The sequence below is a fragment of the Maylandia zebra genome, linkage group LG2, assembly GCF_041146795.1.
Source record: "Maylandia zebra isolate NMK-2024a linkage group LG2, Mzebra_GT3a, whole genome shotgun sequence".
In the NCBI taxonomy this organism is placed as follows: Eukaryota; Metazoa; Chordata; class Actinopteri; order Cichliformes; family Cichlidae; genus Maylandia; species Maylandia zebra.
The window spans coordinates 25141393-25167216 of NC_135168.1; the positions used below are offsets into that span (position 1 = coordinate 25141393).

General features: G+C 40.1%; 1 protein-coding gene and 2 long non-coding RNA genes across 16 annotated transcripts in view; 2 read left to right on the forward strand and 1 right to left on the reverse strand.

Annotated features, from left to right (window-relative positions):
- Nucleotides 1-457: 457 nt before the first annotated feature.
- Nucleotides 458-25824, reverse strand: part of LOC112436393 (uncharacterized) — a 305941-nt gene continuing 280574 nt past the window's right edge. For 3 of the 14 annotated variants that reach the window (XR_013100975.1, XR_013100972.1, XR_013100959.1), the window contains 6 exons: nt 2961-3140; nt 2382-2862; nt 1747-1908; nt 1387-1495; nt 1166-1281; nt 459-1023 (listed from right to left, as the gene is read on the reverse strand). This is a non-coding gene — a long non-coding RNA (uncharacterized LOC112436393). Of the gene's footprint in view, nt 1024-1165; nt 1282-1386; nt 1496-1746; nt 1909-2381; nt 2863-2960; nt 3141-4181; nt 4257-4972; nt 5517-25824 lie in introns of those variants that run through there. The other 11 variants (XR_013100961.1, XR_013100967.1, XR_013100956.1 and 8 more) reach the window with 10 other exon arrangements.
- LOC143413274 (uncharacterized) lies at nt 5528-7873 on the forward strand. The gene is made up of 6 exons (XM_076876056.1): nt 5528-5863; nt 5952-6171; nt 6494-6717; nt 6893-7040; nt 7146-7255; nt 7488-7873. Exons 1-6 carry the CDS (start codon nt 5528-5530, stop codon nt 7794-7796), a joined length of 1347 nt encoding a protein of 448 aa, XP_076732171.1. The 3' UTR covers nt 7797-7873.
- LOC143413696 (uncharacterized) lies at nt 21465-24590 on the forward strand. The gene is made up of 3 exons (XR_013094301.1): nt 21465-21729; nt 21871-22103; nt 23547-24590. It is a non-coding gene; the product is annotated as an uncharacterized LOC143413696 (long non-coding RNA).

Genomic DNA, 25824 nt, shown 5'->3' on the forward strand with positions numbered 1-25824 from the left:
GACTCAGGCCGATGATGTCTGTTAGATTGTCAGTTGTTTAGTGCTTCTGTACAGTTAGGGTCACCGTCTCTATTTCAGAATAATTAATATGCGGAAAACACTAAAAGTTGATTGTCTTCCAATATTCTAGCATAATTAAAAAACTTTGACTTTGTAAGTACATATTATTAGTCCTAATGCCAGTATGAGTCTTCATAACTCCTGCCCCTGAACTTTAAAATTTACCTGATGAAAGATCATTTACAGTGGCATTCTGTCAGGATCATTCTGACTGTAAGATTGCTGTATTAATCTGAATCCTTCTGAAATGTGCTGTGAATGAATGCTGATGCAACTCACTGTGGGAAAGCTGTTAATAAAATGAATCTGTGACACATGCAACACATTCACAGAGGAAGAGGACACAAAGGGAGGACACGCAGAGGCTGTGTTGAAGTCAGAAATCCAAATCTTTAGTCAAAAACAGGCGGCGGTTACAAACAGGAAGACGAGCAGTCCATCAAACAGTCTACAGGGTCAAACATACAGAGAATTCAAACAGCAGTAAAAAATAACTGGACACTGAAAAACATAAAGCAATGTGTGACACAATAAAAGGAAGCAGCGCAGTATATTCACTGAATTATCATCAATTACAAAAGAGAAAAACGACGATTTCTAAGGATTATTTTCTTAAATGCAGTTAGAGTGTGGCTGGTAAAGATGGAAACATACAGAATGTAAACTGTGTGAGTTTGTGAACTTTGTTAGTAACAAATGAGGTAAAAAACAAAAACAGACAAAACACAGAAAGAGGCTCTCAGTATTCATTCATAATTAGAAAGAAACATTCTGGTCGTGGATTTTTACAGTCTTAGTTCCGCTCGCTGTCATCATTATAATCATCATGATCAATGGCGAGGTCCTGAGGTGGGCGGGGCTGTCTCTGGTGATGTCACCATGAAGGAACAGCATCTGGCACGTGTTGGTGAAACATCCCAGTACACTGGTGTAGTTTCCTCTCCAGCTGTTTGACATGTGACACTTGAACATTAAGGGGAAGAAGAAGAAACAGTGTTAGGTCAGGTGACCACATGGTTTCTAAAGTAACTGACAGGAAGTAACCAGGTCGTTAGAAATGGATGGCATGTGTTTAGAGTTACTGGAGTTGGGTAACTCTACTTACCAAAAGCAGAAGCACACAGATGAAGGATCAGATGCTGAATGTTGCAGGAACATGCTCATGTGTGGTGGTCATTCAGTGCTGCAGGTTAGACAGTCCAAGACTGATATGCTGCCCATCTGAGAGTTTGAAAACACACATGCAAAGATTTATTTTGTGTTACAGTCAAAGTTGGATGTTCATTTTTGTCCTTTAAAAATGTTTGTGTATTTGAAAGCACTAACATTTAAGGATGACTTGGATCGTCTCCTTTAAAGGGGAGACAAGTGTATCCACTGATCCACGTCACTTTACCTGGATGATGACTCCTCTCCCCCTCACTCAGAAACACTCCTAATATAACCAAGCAAATAAATAATATTGAAGATTTACTTACATCATTACAAAAACAGCAAAAACATCTCCCTTTGATTCCATTTCTCCATTCCTGCTGAACTTCAGGCAACAAATATCTCAATAAATCACAGTAAAATGTAAAGCACATGTTTTCTCTGCTTTGTCTAACCTCTGCAGAGCCTCTGTCAAGAAAAACACATCTGTAAGCATAAAACAAATATACATTCATAACACGTCACTGGACAAACCTCGGTCAGCTGATTTCCTCTGTGCAGTGCAGACGAACATCAGTCAGCAAGTCAAGGTGGTGAGATGGACTGGTGTCCTTTGTGACTCTGCTGGTTCTTCTGAGGAAACACCACCGTCTCTCCACACCGTCACCATCTGTGAGCACAAACTGCTGCTCTGCTCTGCCAGCATGTAGGAATCACATATCACACACAGGGGTGAAGAAACATCAGAGCTCAACTTTGGATACTTTAGATCTAAACAGATCAAAGCAGCTCTTAGTTTCAACAATCAGACAAACAATGATACCAAACTGATTCTGTATGAATACAATATGGTATTTTCCATACAGGTGTCAAATTAATTTATTAAAACTAATACAGATATATGTATATATTTTTTTGATAAATTAGTTTGCTAAATTATAAGAATATATGTTTTTTTCATTTAACAATTGCAACTGAAAGAAATTAAATATTGAACAAAAATATATTGTCACATTCTGAGCATGCTCAGCATGCTGAAAGACTTGAAGTTGCTACAGATTTTAAGAAGTGATAATTATAGGGAAGAAACTTCTCTTTTTCATCTGTTTAATCAAACATTTGATGCCTCAGCTGTCTCAGTCCTGTAGTGTTCTGCAACTACAACTAACCTGAAGCTTGGATTTGGCTGCAGGTGCCCCTGTACATCCTTCTCAACATGTGGGTACCATTTAATCCCACTTCTTCCTGAGCTTTGCTTCATCACAAGACCAAAGGTGGCATCCCGTGTCAGTCTTATCATCATCCAGAAGAAACATTTGAAGAAACATCATGGAGAAGAAACATTTACGCGCCTCCTGGTTTTGTTTTCTGATCCTGCGAAAAGACTGAGGACAAAGCCCAGAGAACACGAGATACACAACATTCAACATTCAGACTCAACAGCCTCCATAAATGAAGAGCACCAGGTTGGTTCAGTTATAGTAGATATGAGCATACTTCACATTACTGGGTATGAATAATAATGAGGAGGCAAACTTTGACGATGCAGAGCATGATGTCCCATCATCAGACTGTAAACAAACATCCACCAGGCTTCTTTGTTGCCAAAATTGATGATTCTCCCATCAGGGATCAGTAGAGTGTATTAACCTGTGGTATAAGCAGCAGTCACTGAAATATTACTCTTTCAGATAAGAAATCTAGGACATAAAAGCCAGGGTGGGAGGGATCTCTGCAAACTGACTTACCTCTGCGAGTGTGAAGCTCAACAAAAATCTGACTCTCAAGTCACAGACAAATAAAAACTCCAGCTGGGAGATAGAAAACGCTGTCTGGGTCTTGCTGGATGTTGCTGGTCAGAGTCCCACATTAGCAGAGTGCTTCTTGGTCCCACTGACCCATGTGGACAGCGACTGTGGAGAACTGTTCTGGAAAACAGAGAAGAGAATTAAAATAACAAAAAGCCAAACAGGATTTCCACAAAGACTCTCTTGGAATCAGCATTCAAAAAATATCACTGGTTCATATTAAATATGAACAGGTTCCTTAACTGTACGCAGTTCAGATCTGATTTAATTTAATTTCCTTCACACAGCACATTCGTCCAGGCTGACAGGTAAACATAGAATTAATCTCAGGTAACATGACTCATAGTAGAGATTCAGTAAGAAAGATTGCAGGCTCTAATATTATTACCACACAATCCAAGGACACACCAACAGCTCAGATTTGTAGAACTACTTAAACAAATGTCTTCTGAATATTCAATTCAGGTTCACAGTGGGAGGGGGGGGGGGGGGGGGGGGGGGGTGTCGTGGAATTTTTTAAATAAAGTCTGCAACACAGAAAGAGCTGTGATCAAGCTATTTATTACTGCGCCAACACACATCAAACATCACAGTTCAGTCATGTCAGCGCTGCCACAGAGGTCGTGCTCCTCCTCCTTTATGCATTCCAAGGAAGAGGATGTTAAACTGATCACACCACACTTCACGCGCCTCACTATGAAACCTAACGGATCAATGGTTGTGCTGTTTTGTGGCCTTATCACCACCTGTAAAGGGAGTTGTTTTCTCAAACTGCTGACGCTGAAGTAAGTTCATCTAGTTTTAGAAACTTTCCCTGAACAGTAACAGTGTCACAACTAAGCATATGCATAAGCACTTAAATACTTTAAATGAGAATAACAGAAAATTTCTTTTACAGGAGCTAGAGCCTGTCCCAGTAGTCATAGGTAGAGCACACCTGGACAGGTCACCAGTCTGTCAGAGGACTAACACAGAGACAGACATCAGAGTAACAAATCTATTTAAAATTAATGTAAGTTTGCTGCAGCTGTATGTATGAACATATGTTTCTGTGTTCACAGTCCACCTCTCAGGAACCTGCAGTTGACTTTTAGTCAACTTTAAACAGACCTCACAAAAGGCTGATGTGGCTGGATCAGTAGTCTGATTTAAGTACGATACCTTTGGCCAGGGATTCATCTGGTGCATCGCTTCACTGCAGTCTTACGTATTTTCCCCACACCTGAATAAAAAATACTGATATATACAAATAACAGCTTCAGCTGATGCAGCCTGACCCAATCCTAGATGTTCAGCACACAGAGACACAGAGGTGCTGTTTAAAGTTTAGTGTTAACTTGAGTCACTGATCATTTGCAGTATTACAGAGTCTGGCAGTCTTTGCATGATGTCCACGTCACTGTAAGTTTCTAGCTGACTCTCAGGTGTGACAGGTGTGCCAGCAGGAAATAATAATAATAACCTGCATCCTGAGGTTTGTCATGCAGGATTAAAGGAGCCAGGCTTTGTTCACACAGCTAGGATTGTATTTTACACTGACCCTGGGTCAGTACAAGTATCATACAGTTTAAACGAAGCACTGAAACTTGCACATATTTATTATAAATGCACTGAAGCTAATCGAGATATTTGCTGTCAATCTGTGGCTGCGATTAAACACTTTACTGGAAACTTTATTAACTAGTAACTTCATCAGTCATGACAGAAGCTAATATTTCTGTGCTAACATCGTTTAACCAGTAACAGCTTTACTCCAATATAAGCTAACGTTTACACCGTAACTTTAAGCTAGCACCATAAAGACGGTAAAACACGTAATAATATCTACAAATGCATCTTAAAGCTCTTATATTAGCACTCGGTGTATTACTAACATAACCACATTAAAATTACTGACACTCGCTGACTTTTAACAGTCATTCTATAAATGCTGTCCGTTTAAATGGTCTTACCTGTACACACTGCTGTATCCACCGGATTCCAGCCAGAGTGGATTCTGGAGTCTTCCCACGCTCCTGTTAGTGATCCTCCATCTGGATGGATGAGAACAACCTTCTGAACAATCTAGCAGGAGATGGCCCATATCTATGGGACTGATCTGTGCTAATAACGCCCATTGTATGGACTGATAACAGCCGAAGCGGGTGAATAAAGTCACCCAGTAGCTAGCTGTGCCATTACCCAGCATACATCACTCCCTCCGTAAATGCAATAAACGATACAAAAGTAATAACTATAATTAATTTATCTGCTGTATCTGCTGTTTCTCAGGTAGTTGTTTACATTATATAATTTATTGTGTTCAGTATACGTCACTACAAAGTGATTTCGGAAATATATAAATATACGGACAACAGGCTCTTCCGCGGCAATCTCTTCAATCGGAGGACCCTTCACGTCAATTCCCGACGCGAGGGGGGTACCCTGCGCGTCCATAAGTGCAGCAGAGGGAGCCTGACCATGCGTCACACGTTTGACGAGTTGGGAGTGAGAACGTGTTGGAAAAAATGCTAACAACTACTGGAGATGGTGACTTCTCCAGAGAGGAACCCAGCACTTCTAAGTTTGTGACTATGTCCAACCCAGAGTACATAGTCTTCACAGACAGTGAACTTGAGCAAGCTCGACATTCCTACTTTGAAAAGAAGCGGCTGGGGACAGAGTGTGCTGAACCTTTGTCAAAGGAACTCTTTTGTCGACTTGTAAGAAACACCATGACAAACATGATTTCGATAGCAAGAGCAGCTGAAGACTCCAGATACCCCAGCAAACATGAGGTTGATGCCATGGCAAAGCGATTAATAGAGTACTACCCAATGCTTAAAGAAACGTGTGGTGAGTGGGTAAGTAGCATTTGCTCAATACCACTCTGTGTTAATCATGAGTGATGTATCTTATCATCTTTTAATTTTTACCGTTTGTACCTGTTAGGAGCATGTTGCTAAAAAGCTAATGAAGAGACTCTCCAATGTCAAAAGTCCAAGGAAGGGCAAAAAACCTCCTGCGAAGAAGCCAAGAAAGGATGGGAATGAAAGCGTTGCAAAAAGTGACAGCAGTGGGGAGTCCAGTGCATCAACTATTATTCTAGATAAATCACCAGTTAGATCGATGGGCACCCCAGTGCACCACCAGGATGGCAGTGATGAAGAATGTAAGTATAATATAATGCACCCTCTTATTACAGCCTGAGTGTAAATGTGGTTTGGACGATACTTTTTGTTTTTTTGTTAAAAATTCTGCTAACAATGGAACACAACTACTTCACTGTTTATCTTGGAATCTTTGTGTTCCATTTAATAGTGAAAACTTCACAGGATTAATAAACAATTTTAAGATAGGTGGTTAGTTAATTTGTTGATCTAATTTACAGAAATATTTTGGTATTTTTGTATTATTGTTTTGCACCAATAACAGATATATAAAGCCTTACTGTGGCAATAAATGATTTACACACCTCTGCTCTGTGTGTTTAGCTGGTTCAGCTGACTTCTTTGACAGCCAAAAAACCCAGGCAAGACACTACAAGACACTTCAAGAAATATACAAGACCAAAAAACCGAACAAAGCTGCTGTTACCCAACTGCTGAACCTGGAGTTTGAGTCTAGAAGACAATTCATTAACTCTGATGCTATAAAGGAGCAGGACAGAGCAGTGAAGATACTAGAGGCATATCCTTGTTTCAGAGAACTGGACCATGTAAGCAGCACTTATTTCTTTTAGCCATCCTGTTATTCCTTTGGGGACATTTTGATATGATTTTCAAATTTCTTAAATACTGGCCCTCATGTTTAAATTGTTATCACTTATTGTCAAGACCAGATACAGAGCTAGACAGATCTATCTCAGTTGGGTTTCTGTCTGTATTTTTCAGGTCCTTGATGAGCTGCGGAGAATTATTCAACCATCCAACTTGAAATACATTTCTGAGATGAAGGATAGATGGGAAATCTTCTACTCGAAGGTGCAGTTTTATGGTGTCATGAAGAAAGTTATGAAGCCGCCAAAAACTTTGGATGGAGGTAATGCTACAGTATCTTGATTTGTCTACATTTATGCTTTGCAGATTACATTATTTGCAATGCTTAATGGTGTTGCCCTGTCTTATTTTTCTTTTTTCAAACCAGTGGAACATGCAGCAGCTGTGTTCAGAGCCCTTCCCGTGCTTTTCCCTTCCAGCACAGTACCACCTAAGAAGCTGGGCATCTGTAGTGAGGCTTTTTTCCATGTCCTAAAGGTAAGGCTGCAATATTCTATGTGTATATATTGTTGAATTTTGCAGTTACTCATGTTTTCATTTTATATATTTTACTGTGGAGTCAGTCAAATATTCTTAAAGTTCAGATCCCCATAACATGTTGATGTTAATAAAACCTACAAAAAAAGTTGATCTATTTTAAACTGTAATGCAACTCAAAAATTGTATTTCTTACGGTCTTGTTCTAATCCTCTTTTTTTCTGTCATGTAGACTTCAGAAGACCCTGAAGGCTACCTGCGTCAGCGACCCCTGGCTTGTCCAGTTCTGCTTGTCTCTGAAGGCAACTGCATGATAGCTGTTGGAACCACACCAGTGAGCACTTTTGACCGGAAGGATCTTAATGAGGGACTGCTCTATCTGATGGCATATTACTATGCCCTCCACCTCACATATCCAAAGTGCATTTCCACGCTGCTGTCTGTCTTGCAAACTGAAATACTCAAAGACTCCATCCATGACCGAGATTCAACCCCCTCTTACAAGAAGGCGCTTGGTGAGTGGAAGTCATTCATTGAGTGAGTCTCTCAGATGACAGACTCCATCTGCCTTGTTTATCAGACTCAGTGTTGGTCAGTGAGGTTTTTTTTCTCTCTAGAAAAGTTGTTCAAATGTAAAACACATGTTTGTTTGTGTGGTCGTTAAACTTGTTCTTCTAAAATGTTATGTAATATAGGATTTGAAATAGTGATTGTTTTAAGCTTCAGCAAAATTTATTTTTGATACCAGCCATGAGTGTGTTATACTGTTATTATTCATGTTAAGAGTATCTGGAATATGCACTTCTTATATTGGCCATGTTACACAGTACCCTGCTGAAATGTATAATTTTAGACATGATTCTCCTGAACAGACCTCAGTGAGTTACTGACCCATTGCTGTGTCAATAAAAGCGCAAAATCTAAGAGTGCTTTTGCTGTCTTAATTTAAGATGAATTCCCTTATTTTTAGTAGCTTTTTGAAGAGATGGTGTCTTATTCTCAGGAATTTTTGCTGATTATTGTTCTCAGAGTCGAAACATAATTCTTATAGTTAGCTCAATCAAGAAAGAAACAATTCAGTTTTAAGAAAATTTGTCCTATAGTAAGGTGTTTTTTTTATGTGAAAAATCTAAATTAAGGTGTCGAATCTTAAAGTAAGCAAATAATTCTTGAAAACAGCTTGTTCAAGAAAGCATAATACTCATTTTAGGTACAGATTTTCTAAATATCAAAGTATATTTTACTTATAATAAGTCATATTTTCTTCAAATAAGCATACATTTTAGACAATTTTGTCTAGTTAAAAGGCATATGGCAGTTAGATTAATTTGCTAGTTTTAAGAATTCTAGTCAAGCAACTTTTGCTTACCCCATTGGCAGATTTTTTGCTCAAAACAAGAAAATTTTGTCAGATTTAAGAATATTTGGCTTGTTTCAAGTATAGCTGTTTTTGCAGTGTAGGTTTTAAGGACAGGGGAGGCTTAGGCCCCAAGAGATGCACACGATATGAACGAACGTAGTGAATGAGCATAAAATTTCACAAACAGAAAACAAAGACTGAGAAATTGTTTTCCTACTTTTTGGACAGATTAAATATCCTAGGCCACCAATAGATCTATTGTTTTATTTCAGTCTGTTTTATAATACAGTACAACAAGAAAACAGAGGAAATGTGTTTGCTGCATCAATAACAAGAAAAAAACTGAAAATAAAAAAGTACATCATTTTTATGGCTGCAATCACCAGTTACTTGGTGGGTGGAAGCATCAAAGAATGATGTCTGTTTTTAAGAGTGGCAAATCGGTCAATCACTCTGTTGTGACTAAGTTGCTGAGTGTGTCTTTTTTCAATAGACATGACTGTGAAGTCTTTTCTGACCCATTGTTTGACGCAGCCAGGAGTGCAGCCGACGCAGTGCACTAAAGGACCTTTCGCACGAGCAGGCACTGTTAGGGCAACTTGGATGGTTGCCTTCAGAGAGGGAAACATGTCTGAATCAAGGAGGTTGTACACAGACAACATATTTTTGGGTGGAAATCCAGCCTCTGTTTTCCGGGTAAGAAAGTTTCTGGCCACCAGAACCTCCTCTTTTTTCAGGTCAAGTCTGTAGTGCTTTGCAAGTTCATTCAAGTGTGGTTCACTCAAGAAGTTCTCAGATTTAGGACTGCATGCCTGGATGCCTTTTAGCAGCCCTGCATCTACACTGCAAAATCTTTGATCAAGCTCGCCAACCATCCGATCCACACAAGTGAAAAGTAACTCTCTTTTCAATGTGTCCGAGTTGTTAATTCAGTGCGTGAACCCACAGTTGCCTCCAGGACAAAATCCTCCATCATCTGTTTGTGCCTTGTCTTGGCACCTGGTTCAGGGATACTGTGGGTGTTACACAGGGCCTTGGTTTTCTCATACAACTCTGAGTGTTTGCCCTTTGGTGTGTCACACACAGCTTGTTTGCAGATAAAAGCTTCTGCCAGGTCTAAAGTCTCTTTCTGCAGGAATTTGTGGAGTCCTTCGGTTACAGACAGAATCGACTGAAACATTAGTAGTGCATAGACTGCTGAGAACTTGTAGGGCTTTGCTTTGAGACCAACAGCTATGGGGGATCCAATTGCAGATAGGCACTCCAAAATGGCAGGCAATGTTTCAAGAACTGCACTGATTGATCGCAACTGACATGCCCAGCGAGTGTTTGGAAGTTGCACAAGCTCAGTTTTTGTCAATCCAAGCTTTGCCTGAGTCTCCATGAACTTATGATGATTGACTAGGGAGGTGCTGAAGAAAGAATACACACACTCCAACAAGCTGAAAAGCTCCACAGCCTCTGGGATAGCCTTGCAAGTATTGCACAAAACCAGGTTGAGTTGATGAGCATAACAATGCACATAGATAGCCTCAGGATGGAGCCTTCTAAAATGTGCTTGTACACCTCCAGTGGAGCCACTCATAACGGCTGCACCATCATATGTTTGTGCTACACACTTAAGCTCTGCAAGACCATTGTTTTGGATTTGCTGCTGAATCTCATTTGCAATGGACTGGGCATCAATGATGTTATCTCTGCAAGTGCAAGGAAACGCTCCTTCACTGCACCCTCTGACATGTACCTGACACAAATAGCTAACTGCTCTGCCTTTTCATCCCTTGCCTCATCTGCCATGATGGAATAGACTTTAGACTTTGTCATTTCAGATACAATGACACTAGTAACCTCCTGGGCACAACAGTCAATCATGTCATTCTGGGATGTTGGCGAGATATACTGTACATTTTTGGGGATTATGTTTTTGAAGAAAATCAAACTCCTTCAAAATCTCTATGCACGCAAGAAAATTCCCTCTGTTTGGGCTGTCTTCACCTTCATCATGGCAACGAAAAGGGAGTCCCTGTCTCCCTAACATAGAGGTTACTGCAACAATTCATCTGAGATACTCTCTTCTTTCGACTATCTCACTCACATTTGCAGTTGCTATCATCTGTGCAACGTTTCCCTGTTTGCTAGTTCCCTGGTAGCTTTTCCATGTCACAACACTGTCCTTATGTGTTTGTGCCATCTCATACTTGCCAAAGATGACTAAAGTTTTCTTCCAGTTCTTGTAACCGCTACTGACCAAACTATCATATTTGATGTTTTTGCAAAACATTCTACATGGGAAGCAGAAAGCTGCATTCTGGCTGACTGAATATTCTAACCAGTTGTGCTTTTCAAAACAGCTGTGGTTAAATGCTCACTTCTGTGTACCAAAAGTATCATGTGGATAGCTCTTCAGCTTTACCTGTCTGGGCTCTGTGTCTTTGTCACCTAAATCAAACCCTGTAGTAGAATGAGTTGCTCCAGCTGCTTCATCATTTTCCCTCTCTTGGCCTGTTTGCTCTCCTCTCTCTGTAATAACTTGATCTTCCTCTGCCTCTCGATCCATTTGCTGCAGCTCCCCTGTCTCTCCTTGCTCTCTCTGACTTGAACTTGCCTTTTGACCTTTTTTTTCTCCTTCTGCCTCACCCTTCAAGATACATTAAAACATACAGAATTGTAATGTAAATTGCTAGTATCATGACTTCTGCTCACACGCCACAGTAATTTGTTGCTCCCAAATATTTTGAAGTTACAAACATTACATTTTGAGCACGCATGTGACTAAAATGGTTGCAATTTAAAGCCCTGAAAAATATTACTAAATTACTTGAATTGAAGTAATATTAAAATAGAACCCTCAAAAATATGTGAGTCAGGCTAATTTGACTTGTTATATATATATATATATATATATATATATATATATATATATATATATATATATATATATATACCTGCAGAGGGTCAGGCAAGTCCTGAGGAGTCAGCTGAATGGTAAGAACAAGATCCGGGCCATCAACACGTACGCCCTGCCCGTGATCAGGTACCCTGCTGGGGTAACAGGCTGGCCAAAGGAGGAGATAGAAGCCACTGACATAAAGACAAGAAAGCTCCTTACCATGCATGGAGGGTTTCACCCCAAATCCAGCACCCTGAGGCTGTACGCTAAGCGGAAGGAAGGGGGCCGGGGACTGGTGAGTGTCAGCACCACAGTCCAGGATGAGACAACGAACATCCAAGAATACATTGGGAAGATGGCCCCAACTGACCGAGTGCTCAGTGAATACCTCAGGCAGCAGAAACCCAAGAAAGAGGAGGGAGACGAGGAACCATCATGGAAGGACAGGCCCCTGCACGGTATGTACCACCGGCAGATAGGAGAGGTGGCTGATATCCAGAAATCCTACCAGTGGCTGGACAAAGCTGGACTGAAAGACAGCACAGAAGCACTAATCATGGCAGCACAAGAACAAGCTCTGAGCACAAGATCCATAGAGGCTGGGGTCTATCACACCAGGCAAGACCCCAGGTGCAGGCTGTGTAAAGATGCCCCAGAGACAATCCAGCACATAACAGCAGGGTGCAAGATGCTAGCAGGCAAGGCATACATGGAACGCCATAACCAAGTGGCCGGCATAGTGTACAGGAACATCTGTGCCGAGTATAACCTGGAAGTCCCGAGGTCAAAATGGGAGATGCCCCCAAGGGTGGTGGAGAATGACCGAGCTAAGATCCTGTGGGACTTCCAGATACAGACGGACAAAATGGTGGTGGCTAACCAACCGGACATAGTGGTGGTAGACAAACAGAAGAAGACGGCCGTAGTGATCGATGTAGCGGTTCCAAATGACAGCAATATCAGGAAGAAGGAACACGAGAAGCTGGAGAAATACCAAGGGCTCAGAGAAGAGCTCGAGAGGATGTGGAGGGTGAAGGTAACGGTGGTCCCCGTGGTAATCGGAGCACTAGGTGCGGTGACTCCCAAGCTAGGCGAGTGGCTCCAGCAGATCCCGGGAACAACATCGGAGATCTCTGTCCAGAAGAGCGCAGTCCTGGGAACAGCTAAGATACTGCGCAGGACCCTCAAGCTCCCAGGCCTCTGGTAGAGGACCCGAGCTTGAAGGATAAACCGCCCGCAGGGGCGTGCTGGGTGTTTTGTTTTTTTTAATATATATATATATATATATATATATATATATATCTTTGCTCTCTCCACTTTCTAACCTTGACTCTCCTAAATAAAAGCTCAAGTTAAACAGGTCTTATATGTTGTACCGTGACTGAAATGTTTCATATTTCATATCCATATTGAGTTCCATAAAATTCTAATCAGACTATCTGCATCACAAATGACTCCATCCTGTGAAATCTTTGACTCACCTCTCCAGCAGGGGTCTCTCCCCTCTCCCTCTCTGTGATCTTCTGCCCTGACTCCTACAGGTTAATGGGGATGGAGGAGTGATTATTATTATTTCCACTGATGATAACCATACCTGAATTGTCACGGTTCTGGGTCCGTGGGACCCAGTATTTTGAGTTTATTATGTTTTGGTGTAATTTTGCATCAGGGATTGTTTTCTTGTTCTCTTGTTGTGTTAATGATGATGATTATGATGTCTATTATTAGAGTTCCATGTTTCTGTTTATCTGGGTTTAAGATGTGGGTTTAGTTGATGTGTCATTTCCTGTCTGTCTCTCGATGTCGAGCCTGCGTGTGATGTTTTATTGTGAAGGTCTGTGTCTCATGTGAGTGTGTCCAGTTTTACCTCTGCCTCATCTTACTGATTGTTCCCAGCTGTGTCCACCACCTGTGTGTAATTCCCGTGTTTCTCTGTGTGTATTTAAGTCGTGTCCTCCATCATTGTAGTTGCTGGTCCGTCTGTGTATCTACCATGTCTCACCCGTGTGTTCACCCTGCTGTCTACCATTGTCTGTCTCTGCTCGCCCTGCTTCATGTTCTGGTTTCTGCGCTACAGTTTAGTTGTTTCTCAGTATAGTTTAGTTTGAGCTCCATTTGCTGTTTGTCCTTATTTTGTGCTTAATAAACCACCCTCACTTCTCCACTACTGCCTGCGTTTGGATCCTCCTTCATTTCCTCCACACGGCTCATCCCACTCGCCGTGACATGAATGAGCTCAGCTCAATTTTTCAGAGCTAAAACGAGTGACAGAAATTAACATTATGCTAACAATTTAACTTAGTGCGCTAGCCAGGTTTTTATTTATCAAAATGGGAGCACCTGGTTCATTAATTACATGGGACTCTCTGCTGTTAGCTGGAGCTAACTAATTGTTACTACCAGCCAGCGATGAAGACTTACTTTCTTGAAAAACTTGCGTATATCCATGATTTCTTGCTGTTTGCCGCATTTACGCTAGTGTGTCCGCAGGTGTATACAAGCGGAGTGTAAAGTAGCAGTGAAAACGAGGACTGGATTTTCGGTAATGTGGATGTCCCCTGTGAACAACTGGAACGGATTGGATAACGAAGCACTGACGCTACCTTAACAGTGTAAAGTGAAAGGGACCAAGCGAGTTATGATCATATTTATGTGAATAGCGACAGGTTTATATTATTATTTCTTTAAACTCATATTCCTGCATCTTTATATTGAATTTGTCTGCAAGTTCTGTAAAATAAAATAAAAAATCGAATAAGTAGAAAAAAAAAAAGCTTAAGAATATTTTAGGGAGGCTTCAGCACCCCTAAAATAAGCCTAACGACGCCACTGTCTTAAAGTAATGATGGACTGAGGTTTCTCTTTACTTAGCTGATTGGTTCTTGCCATAATATGAATTCTAACAGTGGTCAAATACGGCTGTCAGCTGTGTACCAACCTGACTTCTGCACAACACAACTGATAGTCCCAACCCCATGAAGAAGGCAAGAAATTCCACAAATGAACCCTGATGAGGCCTACCTGTGAAGTGAAACCATTTAAGGTGACAACATCATGAAGCTCATTAAGAGAAGGCCAAGAGTTTGCAGCACTGTCAACAAAGCAAAGGTGGCTCCTTTCAGGAATATAAAATATAAAACACATTCAGTGTTCAATTTTCAATTTGGTACATAATTCATTGTATCTTGCTTCATGTATTTGATGTCTTCAGTATGTATCTACAATGTAGAAAGTAGTAAAACTAAAGAAAACTATTAAATGAGAAGTTTTGTCCAAACTTTTCACTGGTAGTGTATATGTTTACAAAAGGGAAACATAGAAATTATGAACTGAAATTTATAAAGCATATTCTACACATTTGTGTCCAACATTAAAAATGTGCACACACTTCTTTTTTTTTACTCTCAGCTATGCATACAAATTGTTCTGCTCTATTATTTTTCCTGCATAGAGGTGGCATGTTATCAGGAGGGCTTTATCAGACACACAGGCTCTCACACATACACACACACACATTCAGACTTTGTACAGTGTCTGCTAATTATGAATAATAAAGCAGAGGTTTAAATAATTGCCACGGTGGTCCTTTGGTGCCTCTCCAGCAGCTAAGTGGGTCACATTTGATGAAGCGTTTCCTTCCGATCCGTCCAGCACTCAAACCCCCGATAATAGCAAGCTGGTCTGGGAATTCAGTGGCATGACATCCTGCGGAAATTATCCAATATAGGCAGGGAGTGTTTTTGGCAGGAAGAAAAAGCAACTCTCTGTGTGACATTTTTTATTGTGTGGGGGGAAATAAATCAGATTCCATTACATTTGAGGGCACATATCATATTGGTATGACGTGTGCCGTCTCTTCAATATGATTTGGGGAATCTGAGGAATGGAAGGTTTTATACCAATGAATCCCAAACTGAATAGTAAGGTAAAGGTGCTGGAGATACTGGGAATTATAATAAATCCTCAGTTATATCCCAAATACACTGCACTCTCAGAAAATATGTTACCTTATTGTACCTTTAAAGGAACAATGGCTTCCTGGGTCGGAACACTGTTCTAAGCTTGACAAAGAATATTCGTATTTTTGTGTTTTTAAACTCAAGACCATCTTAAAACTTTGGCAACAATTCTGCACCTTAAAATTAGAAAAATATGTCTAATTTGTCTAAAAATAGGAAAAGGTATGTTTTTTGCCACTATTCCACTATGCCACTATTCCACTCTCTTTTCCAATGAGGCACAGTGGTGTTTTGTTCACTAAAACCCTTTAGATAAGAACTTACATTTTCCTGCTAATTACATTCATAATATTCATTCTTTTTGTCTTTTGGGAATTGCTAGCTTAGCTTAGCTCATAGCCAAGTCACTAGCACCATGGCTTTTTTACCTGTCTGTCCCACATTTTCCTGCTCAGCGCGTCAATTGTTTAGCTCAGCCTCAGCCTCCTTTACTACTAAAGATACTTGTAGTAGATGTAGCCTGTTTACAGCTCTGGAGGCCAGGATTAGTGAAATGGAGACCTGTCTCCAGACCCTAGAAAATCCTGTAGCTAGCCAGGCCCCTGTAGTCAGTCCGGCCAAAGGTAGCAAAGCCACCGTGAGCTTTCCCCCAAGACTTTGCCCTAAGCAATTGGAAAAAACAGGCAGGCTGGGTGATGTTGAGGGAGAAGTGTAGCCATAAACAGAAGTCTCTGGCATTTGTGGTCATCTATAATCCATCTGGCCCTTTCTTAGAGTTTTTATCTAGTGTCTCTGATTTTTTTATCTGATTTATTGCTCAGTTCACAAAAGTTAATTGTGGAGTTCCACAGCGTTCTGTGTTAGGACAAATTCAGTTTCCTGTAGGCAATATTATTCAAAGCCAAATGACACACACCAATTACTTAAACTGCAGGAATGTTAAAGACCCGGGGCCAGTCTGCTCATCTCCACCCCAGAGTAAAGGGAACCATCTCCTGAGTCTGGGGCCAATTGCCCTGTAAGTGTGTGTACAGTGTTCATTTCTCTTTGTCTCCATGTTGGGCGAGTGCTGAGTATTTCTATACTCTCCATGTTAGGCGAGTGCTTAGTATTTCTATACTCAGCACTCATGTTTAGAGTGTGTGCATAAGCGTTTGTGTCTGTGTGTGCCTGTTTGTCTATGTCTATGTGTCAGGTCAGGTCTTAGGCTATGTCCACACGTACCCGGGTATTTTTGAAAACGCAGATTTTTCTATGCCTTTGCGCCTTTTGTCCACACATAAACTGCGTTTTCGGTCACTGAAAACTGAGATTTTTAAAAACTCCTGCCAGGGTGGATATTTTCAAAAACTCAGTTTTTGCGTTTACGTGTGGACGAGGTAAACGGAGAAAACGCAGCGTCAAAGGTGTGCACATTTTTTGACGTCACACTGTGCGCCACGTTATTGTTTCGGTGAAATGAATTTCTACAATGGCGGACGTAGACAAAATATGTTACTGTTAATTTTTCTCTCTGCAGTGTTTAAATGCTTACATATACACACACAGTTACTGTCTCTCCACACATACGACTCAGTTCTGCTTCTATGTGCCATCTTTGTTTACTCTTTTCCGCCCAGGTTTATTGACTTCTGATTGGCCGACATTTCTACACGGAATATAGGAATATAGCGCCACCTGCTGCTTTGGCATGTTCCTAGCAGCATTTTTCCTACGTTTTTGGCTTTTATGGGATTTTTTTTCTAAACGAAAACAGAAAATCTTCGTTTTTAAAAATGCCCGTGTACATGTGGACGTAGCCTTAGACTCCATCTCTCTCGGAACATCTCAGGCTCCCAAAACACACCACATCTTAAAATGTATGAAGAAAATTCACATTTTACTTTTTTCCATCCAAATACAAAATGAAAATATCTTCTAATATTGCATCTTAAAAACTTGAAGAATCTGTACAAATACAGACCTTTTACTGTTTGTGAAATGTGCTAAAAATGAGCATGAGGCCCAGTAATTGGGAAAGAAATAGACTTTTACTGTACCTCTACTTCTAAGAGTGCACTGATTTGGCCCCATAACATTCATTAACATACTAATTAGATGAAGGGAATCTTAGAATTCAACAGTCTTAAATGCAGATATACTACATTTAAATGACTTTTAGCTGCTCAATTATTCACAGGAGGTCACCACAGCAGGTAGTGCCTCATGTTTGGGTTGGCAGAATTTTGAAGGATTTTAATAATAATTTGGAGGGGTGTTTTTTTTGAACTGCAGGTCCTTGAGGAGTAAAAACATTTCACATTTGAAATGACACTAGTGGGGCTAGTTACAATGCCTTCTTTGTTATGAATTAGCGATACATGTTTTTACTCCTCAAGGACCTGCAGTTCAAAAAAGCACCCCTCCAACAGCCAAACCCATCTGTTCTCTGATTGGATAGTTAAATTGACATGACATTGGCCAATCAGATGAAAGGAAGAAAAATAGGGTCAAAATTCGTACTTGTAACTTGAAACTTGAGTGCAGAGTTTCACACGTATTTTTTGGCTAAATCCACACACAAATCTTTTTTACACACACACAAAGTACAAAACATTTATGACCACAATCTGAGCCCATAATCTTTGTCTTTTTCCCATGTGCTGAAGGTTGGGATTATTATTAGAATTAATTGCAAACTGTAAGTTCTTGGCAGCTCAATACCAAATTCTGAGCTGTACACATTACATGTTCGATGTAGTGTGTCACTTTATGCATGGAGATTAACTGCAAAAGAGTTTCAGCTTTCTTGGAAAAACAATATCAGTTATTCTGTTTGTTCATTCATACAATGCATCCTGCTCTTTACATGGTGATACTAATTAATGCATGTTATTCAGAGTAGAGTGCGTTTTATTTGATTTTTTTTAATTGTGTCTGTGTACGTTTGTGAAATTAACTCACCTCTCATCCAAGAGTCTTTTGTCCATTGACCAACTATTGATTATGTGAGTCATCACATGAGCCAAAATGCAAAAAAACAAAAAAAGATGTCATTACCATCACCTGGGACTAAGAACCCCATCCATTAGGTGGCCTACTGACTGCATTGTAGGTGGTGTTGTAAACTTCCACCTCTATTCAATAGCGGTTGTTCACGGTGGACCTTGATGACATCCTTGAAATAGTGCCCTTTTAACTTTAGACGCAGTCCTGTTGAGGTGGTTCTTCTCTGTTGTGCCATGTGAGCTTTCAGGCGTGGCTGTTTGGGTTCTCCTATACTCCTACACTATATTGTTTAGCTTGTGTTTGGGAGTTTTGTTGTAGAAATAAATAATAATAATAAATTTGATTTAAGAAAGCGGCTTTCAAAACACTCAAGGACACTGCACACAAGCAATAACAACAACAAACATAGCAAATGAAGCAGATTTTGTCAGACATCTCTGACAAACCTACCACATAAAAGAGAGCAATGTTGTTCTGTTGTATTTCTGTTTCTACCTAGTTGGTGTCTGGCATTATTTCCTTTGCATCTGGTTTGATGAAGATTCAGTTGGGATATTCACATGTTTTAAGAGGTTCCTTTACATGTGAGTATTCCTTTTTTCCCCTTCTGCCTTTGAGGGAACATTCTCTCTCTGATGGTGTAGGGTTCTGATCTCCGCAAGTTGTGTTCCATCGGGTGGTGGCAGTCAAAGAGTAAGTACTGGTCTGTGTGTGGATTTCCAGTAAACTTCATTGTTGAGGCTTCCTTCCTCATTAGTAACCACACAGTCCAGGAAAATTCACATATTTTCCTTAGTATCCTCTATGGTAAACTTCATGCTTTCATCAATTCAATTAATGTGTTTGGTGAAAACCAAATACATTAATTGATGCTTTTGATGCGATTGGGGCATGTTCCCCAGGTAATACTACAATAAAAATTTCTTAGATCTGACAAAATGTGAGACAGCACTCTTGTTCAAACATTCTGTTCACACCAAATGCGATAGACGCGGCCAGAGCGTCAGGTTTACATGTAAAGTTAATGTAGAGGCGTGATGACCCGCGAAAATTCGGAAGCACGAATGAAACCACGCGCATCAGTTTTTGTGTTGCATTTTGTGCATACGCGCATTTCGCGTCTACCACTCGAGTTGGAAAAATCTGAACTCCAGCGTCAATTCGCGCCGCGACAACCAATCAGGAGCCTGGTGACGTGGCTCTGACCTAGGTCAAAGATCCAGCCAAAGCCCTTCATTCTTTATTCAGTATGGAGTGTGAAGTAGCGTAACAAAAGCAGCATGGAAAGTGATAGGAAGACAGCATCTGCAGACTGTTCAAGTTTCTTTTAAGTGTTCTTTATTTTCTGGCGTCACCTTTCAACAATTTGTGTCACAAAAACATAAGAACCTGTCAGTCAAAATTTCACCTGCTTTATATAGAATTCCACTCACACCTGGATCTCATTAACTTCTACCATTGGGAAAACAGGGTAGACTAAATAACACAGTCTAGACAAAGAAACAGGAATAAAATCATTTTTCCACTTAACAAACTCATTCACCCAACTAAACAGTTTGAAAAGTCAATCTCTTCACTTACTCTGACTCATGAGGTTATTTTAAATGAAATAAACAATTTTACACAAAAGAAATACCCCTTCATTTGGTTACACCCAATTGACATGATCAGTGACATCATATCCTATAAAATCAGGCAGTATTGGGGCGGCCCTTCCCACATACCTGTTTTACACATAGGACCTGCTCAAAGGAACAGACAATGGTAAGTATAACCAAACTACATAAACAAATGAAAGATCCAAATCAATTAATGATGAAGTGACATTTAGCTTTAAGTACATTTGCACAGATGAAATGAATATGACCAATGCTACCACAAACAGACCCGGGATAGTATGTAGAGCCAAGGTTACATGTGCTGTGTTATAGTGATGGGATTTCCGGCTCTTTCGGCTCGGCTCATTAAAAAGAGCCGGCTCTTTCGGCTCCCAACCGGCTCTTCAGGTTGTTTTGTTGCTTTAATTAATTTATTATTAACAATAATATAAAATTATGCACAAAAGGAATTACTAATGTAAAAAAAAGTGTTTTTATTTATATATGTTTATATATAAATATATGCGGTGGCCCCTAGAGACAAAACACATACAAACTCCAAAACACATTTCTAGCGTTAACTGAACTTCCAAAACAGAGCTACCTAGATCACTTAAATTACACAATTGAAAGCATATGTGTATGGTTTGTGTACTCATACACAAGCACTCATATACATTCAAATAATTAAACAAAAATGTTCATTTACCTGTTACTACCACACACCAAATCCGATCGTTGGTACTTGCTGGCTTGTGTAGCCACTAGGTAACAAAAGCTCAACACTGCGCCTAGCATTCTGGAGCACTTCTGTTGTCTTTTGTATGTGTTTTGGAGTTTTTACGTGTTTTGGAGTTTGTACGTGCTTTGTCTCTAGGGGCCACCGTAAATATACTTTTATTTATTCACTCCACATAAAATGTAATAAATCATATAATACAAAAAATAATATTTTTACATTTCAACTTTTAACTATTTAAATTTTCAGCTTTTTCCTTTTAAACAAATTTAAAGTGAAACCACACAAAACACTGCAAACCACAACACAATTAAATATAAATTTAAATATGAAAACAAAAAGAAGATGCATATTCTCTGTCATATAGGCCAGCATGAATAAACTTTCTGAATCATCCGCAACTGAAAATAGTTGTCGATGATTACTATACCTTTCTAATGTGAGTTGTTGTCCCTGGCCTTCTTTCTCCGTCTCTCCCTCCCTCCCCTCCTGTTCCTGTGCTACTGCGAGTGTAACTACACCCCCCCCCCTTCCCAGCGCAAAGCACAAGGGAGTACATGCGGAGTGAAGCGAAAAAAAAGTGCGAGAGAGAGGGTGAGAGAAAAAAAAAACAACAACAACCCACGGCTCGTGATAAGGAGCCGGCTCACGTCGAAGATCCGGCTCTAAGAGCCTTTTTGTTCACGACCGACACATCACTACTGTGTTTACATTAAAGCATTATGATAGACTATAGGATAACAGAACACAAAATAATAATATATGCAAGTGACAAATGGCAAATGAATTCTGTCCTAGCCACTTTGTCACATGGAGGAAAAGCTCATCAGTGTCGTGGCTAATCATCCAGAGCTATATGATGCTAGCTGCTACTTCTACTGAGACAGGAATAAAAAGGACCTAGCTTGGAGGCACATAAGTGAGGAGATCGGGCAACCTGGTAAGTTCATTCATTCTTCTTTTGAATTTTCAGACTGACCCGATGAAGCCACGCAAAAGTTAGCAAGCTCGCCTACTGTCCCGCTATTTTCCCACTGATGTACAAATACCTTTCTGCTAACAAGATAATGTGTTTATTCAGAGGACATCTGCAGGAGAAAGTGGAAGAGCCTCAGGGACACATATAATAAGGAGAAGAGGAGTAGGATGCAGCAGGATCGGGTAAGAGATGGAAGTTCTTCGTGGTCATGGGGTTTCTGGACCCTTTCCTCGCCCCGCGGGAGACAAGCGGCAATATGGTGCGGACTGTGGAGAACTTACCCCCCGAGGACCAGGGACAGCCCAGAGAGGCAGCAGGGGAGTGTCAGTCAGAAGGTATGTTTACCTTTAGAGCCGGTCGGAGCGGACATGCTCCATTTTGCTTAACTATTTTTAAATCCCGGTAGCACTGCAACCACGTAAGCTAGCGCAATAATTTTTTTTGCATATGAAACCGGAGGAGTTGTACTTACATCTTATGCCATCAGCTTGTCCTAGGTCACAGTTTCCTTCCACATATAGCTTTGCAAAAACTGCATAAAAAGCACTTGCAGCAACAAAAACATAATATTCCAGAAACACGCTTTGCCGATCCGAGTAGCTGTTCATAACACTTCCTACGTCCATCGGCGTGAACTATCGCATGTCCGCCATGACCTTCCCGAAACCGGACGTGACGTCATTTTGCGGAAATGTAGTTTTTTTTACCATTGGGGCCTTATGAGTCTATACTTGTGTTTTTAAAAGTTATGTTTGACTTTATGACTTTCTGTGTCGTTTCTGGGATGCTTAGGACTCATATTGCACTGCTGGAAATAGTTTATTTTGATGCATATGCTGTTATTTTGCAAATTTGCATTATAATATTTATTTTCGTTTTTCTTGCAGTATATGAAAATTGGTGTATTTCAAAAATAAAACTATGAAGACACTTAAAATAAATTTCCTGTGGTGGGAAACTAGTTTGTGCAACTTTTTTGTATTTACAATTTTGAGGGATAAGCCTCTTAAATTTCTGTAACTAGCAATATATGTTAAAAAAACAAAAACGATTTTCAATTTTTTTGTAGTTTATTGCGCTTTTTTGCAATTTATGTAATTACTATGCACTTAATGCAGACATATTATTAAAATCTGGGCTATAATGGTTGTATTGATGTATATCAACTTGAAATGCTCCCAAAAATGGCTCCACAGCATGTAAAAATATAATATAAGCTCTGGCGGACTTGGTTCTATGGTAGGTCTTAAAGGGTTAATGTAGGCAGTTAATTTATGCGTGTTGTCATATAGGAATATATTTTGTTTATTAATAAACAGTATACAGTGGTCCCACTGTTCATCTGTCACTGCCTCGCCTTTTCGCTGATTTTTTTTATTGCACCGTACAGCTTTCAACAATGTGCATTGCATTCTGCAGCCTGATTGACAAATCTCCTCCGTGTCGTGTCTCCTGCGCTTGCCAAACTTATCATGTTTGGTTTTGATAACCATCACGTCCAATAGAAAAGACAGCACAAAAACACTCATAACTATGAACCTCATTCGGAAATACACACCTGAGGGAAAAAGGCGCACGAAAGTGGCGCCGCAGAAGGAGAAAAAGCGCGGCATAATAATACTTTTACGTTTTAAAATCGACAAAGGTTTGAACTTTGAGAATCAACTTGTGAGAACTGCGACTACTGTTCATGTGCTGGAATAAATGAGAGACCACTGTATATAATTTCTCTATGACTATTGTTTTCAACCTGTTAACATTTAATATTGTCTTGATAGAGTCAACTGATTATGCACCACAGCCATCACCTGTTGCTTTTCCTGGCTCCCCAGTCCCTGGTCCCTCCGCTCCTGCTGCTGCACCCACAGGTATGTTGTGATGGCTGCACTTACAGCCACACAGTGGTAATATCACCATGTTAGTGTAGAGGCTTATAAGTAATATTGCATTCACATTTCTTTCTTTAAATATAGGAATTTATTTACAGAACAATAAATAACTGGTTTTGGTTTAGAATTCATTCACATATCCACATAACACTGCATTCTAAAATAAGTGCGCACATTTTAGTTTACACTGTTATGTATGATTAATCTTTTGTTTTCTGAGTTACCTTAGTTGCAGCTGTTCCAGTCCCTTGATTAAGGAGCCAAGAGGTGGAAAAGGGGCGGAGCGAGCTTTAAAGGAAGGCTACAAATTGGTTCACGCCATAATTCAGGACCATGGGGGGGAATTGGAGTTCATTATGTTTGGTTTAGTTAGGTTTTGTGTGTTTTTACCCCTTTTCCTGTTTTTGTGGGCTGATCAGCCACTATTTAAGTTTCCCCTTTGTCTCGTTAAGTTAGGTCAGTTTGTGTGAGTTATCAGTTGTGTTGTCAACTTTGAGTAGAGTTTTGTTAGTTTGACCTCTTTTATGGGCCCAAGATTTTGATTCTTTTTGCATGAGTTAACCAATTATTAGTGATGGCCAAATGAAGCTTTCCGAAGCACTGAAGCTTGTATTGAAAAATGGTTCATTACTCGAAGCTTTTCAACACAGTCCTCTCCGGTGACATCTGGTGGCGAATATTTTGAAGAGCAGCTTGAATCTGCAAAATAAAACGGACTGCTCAATCATCACTGCTCACTCAAGAGTGGAGTTCTCTCCGATATTGGTCCACCGTTCCGTTGCTTTGAACATGTAATTGGTTTTGTCTTCTCGATTGGGGGGCTGAAAAAAATGTAATGCGTATTTGCGTAATACATTTTGATCAATAAACTTTCCCTATTTAAACATGCACTATGGTGTGGCCTTTCTTTGCTCATAACTCCTTGATGTTGGTAAATACAATAAGTGAGCAATATATACATTATACATATGATAACGCACAGCACATTATGGAGTATGCCCCTGCTGTGAAGTCCTGCCTCCATCTACTTGTCATTTAATCACTGGACAGCTGGACAGGTTCATATAAAATATTAGATTAGGCCAATTGTCCTATACATATTTTTGACCTAGGGGTGGGATTGATTGTGAACTGGAAAGGGAAAATGCTTAGGGGGCTGAGTACGGCTGCATCGTTACTGATTTGTAGAATCATTTTGATTCGATACAGGATCCGATTCAATTTGATTGGAATCTGGAAAGTTTTGCCTCAGTCAGAAATATTACAATTCTGGTCATGTATCAGTATATATCCATAATTTCGTATCTATTAAAAGAAAGCTGACACATGTGAGACTTAATTAGAGATGTAAACAGAGAGTTATGAAACCTGCAGCTGCAGAAGCCAGCGGGAAAAAAAGAGGCAAACACAGCGCGGACCCGACGAAGCACCAAAATCTGATTCTGACGCGTCGGGTCCGCGCTCTGTGTTTACGTTTGTATGCAGAATCCGTAAACCTGCTCCCAGTTACTGTTTTAGCTGCATGGTGTTTGACGACATGTTGTGAGGTTTAACCTGAGATGCTGGCGTTTCAGGCATAATAACGTTAATTTACAAATCGACACGGGATTTTAATGAATCAATATCACTTTATTCAATTTAGCATGGATTGTAATCAGAAAAGCGATAATCAAAACCCACCCCTAATCAAGAACTTGCAAAATAAGAACATGATCTATGTCAGGTAGCCCTTTTGTTATTTACAGTTAAAAAGTGGATTAGTGTTACTGTGTGCTGGCTGAGTCTCTTTCCTTTCTTAGAAATAGTTTCTCCTGCTCTGGAGAAAATCCACTTGCATGGAACAGAAGAGGCTGTGGAGTGCAGGAACCGCACTGCAAGCTGGTAGATATGCAGGTATTCCTGGGTCCTGCAGACTATCACCTAAAAACAATAAACAAAATGATTTTCTAAACTGTAGCAATGTAATGTACATATAGTGTCAAATACATTTTTGTAGTCTTCATCAGCTTTAATTCACATGGAAGTGTTCCTAAAGTCATATGCTGTAATGGCATTTCCATTATGAAAACATGATTTTGGACATTTCAAGTTTTTCACTTCAGCAGATAAAATGAATTGAGCAAAATCAACTCAAAATATCTCCACACGCCAGAACATCCTCTCTTCC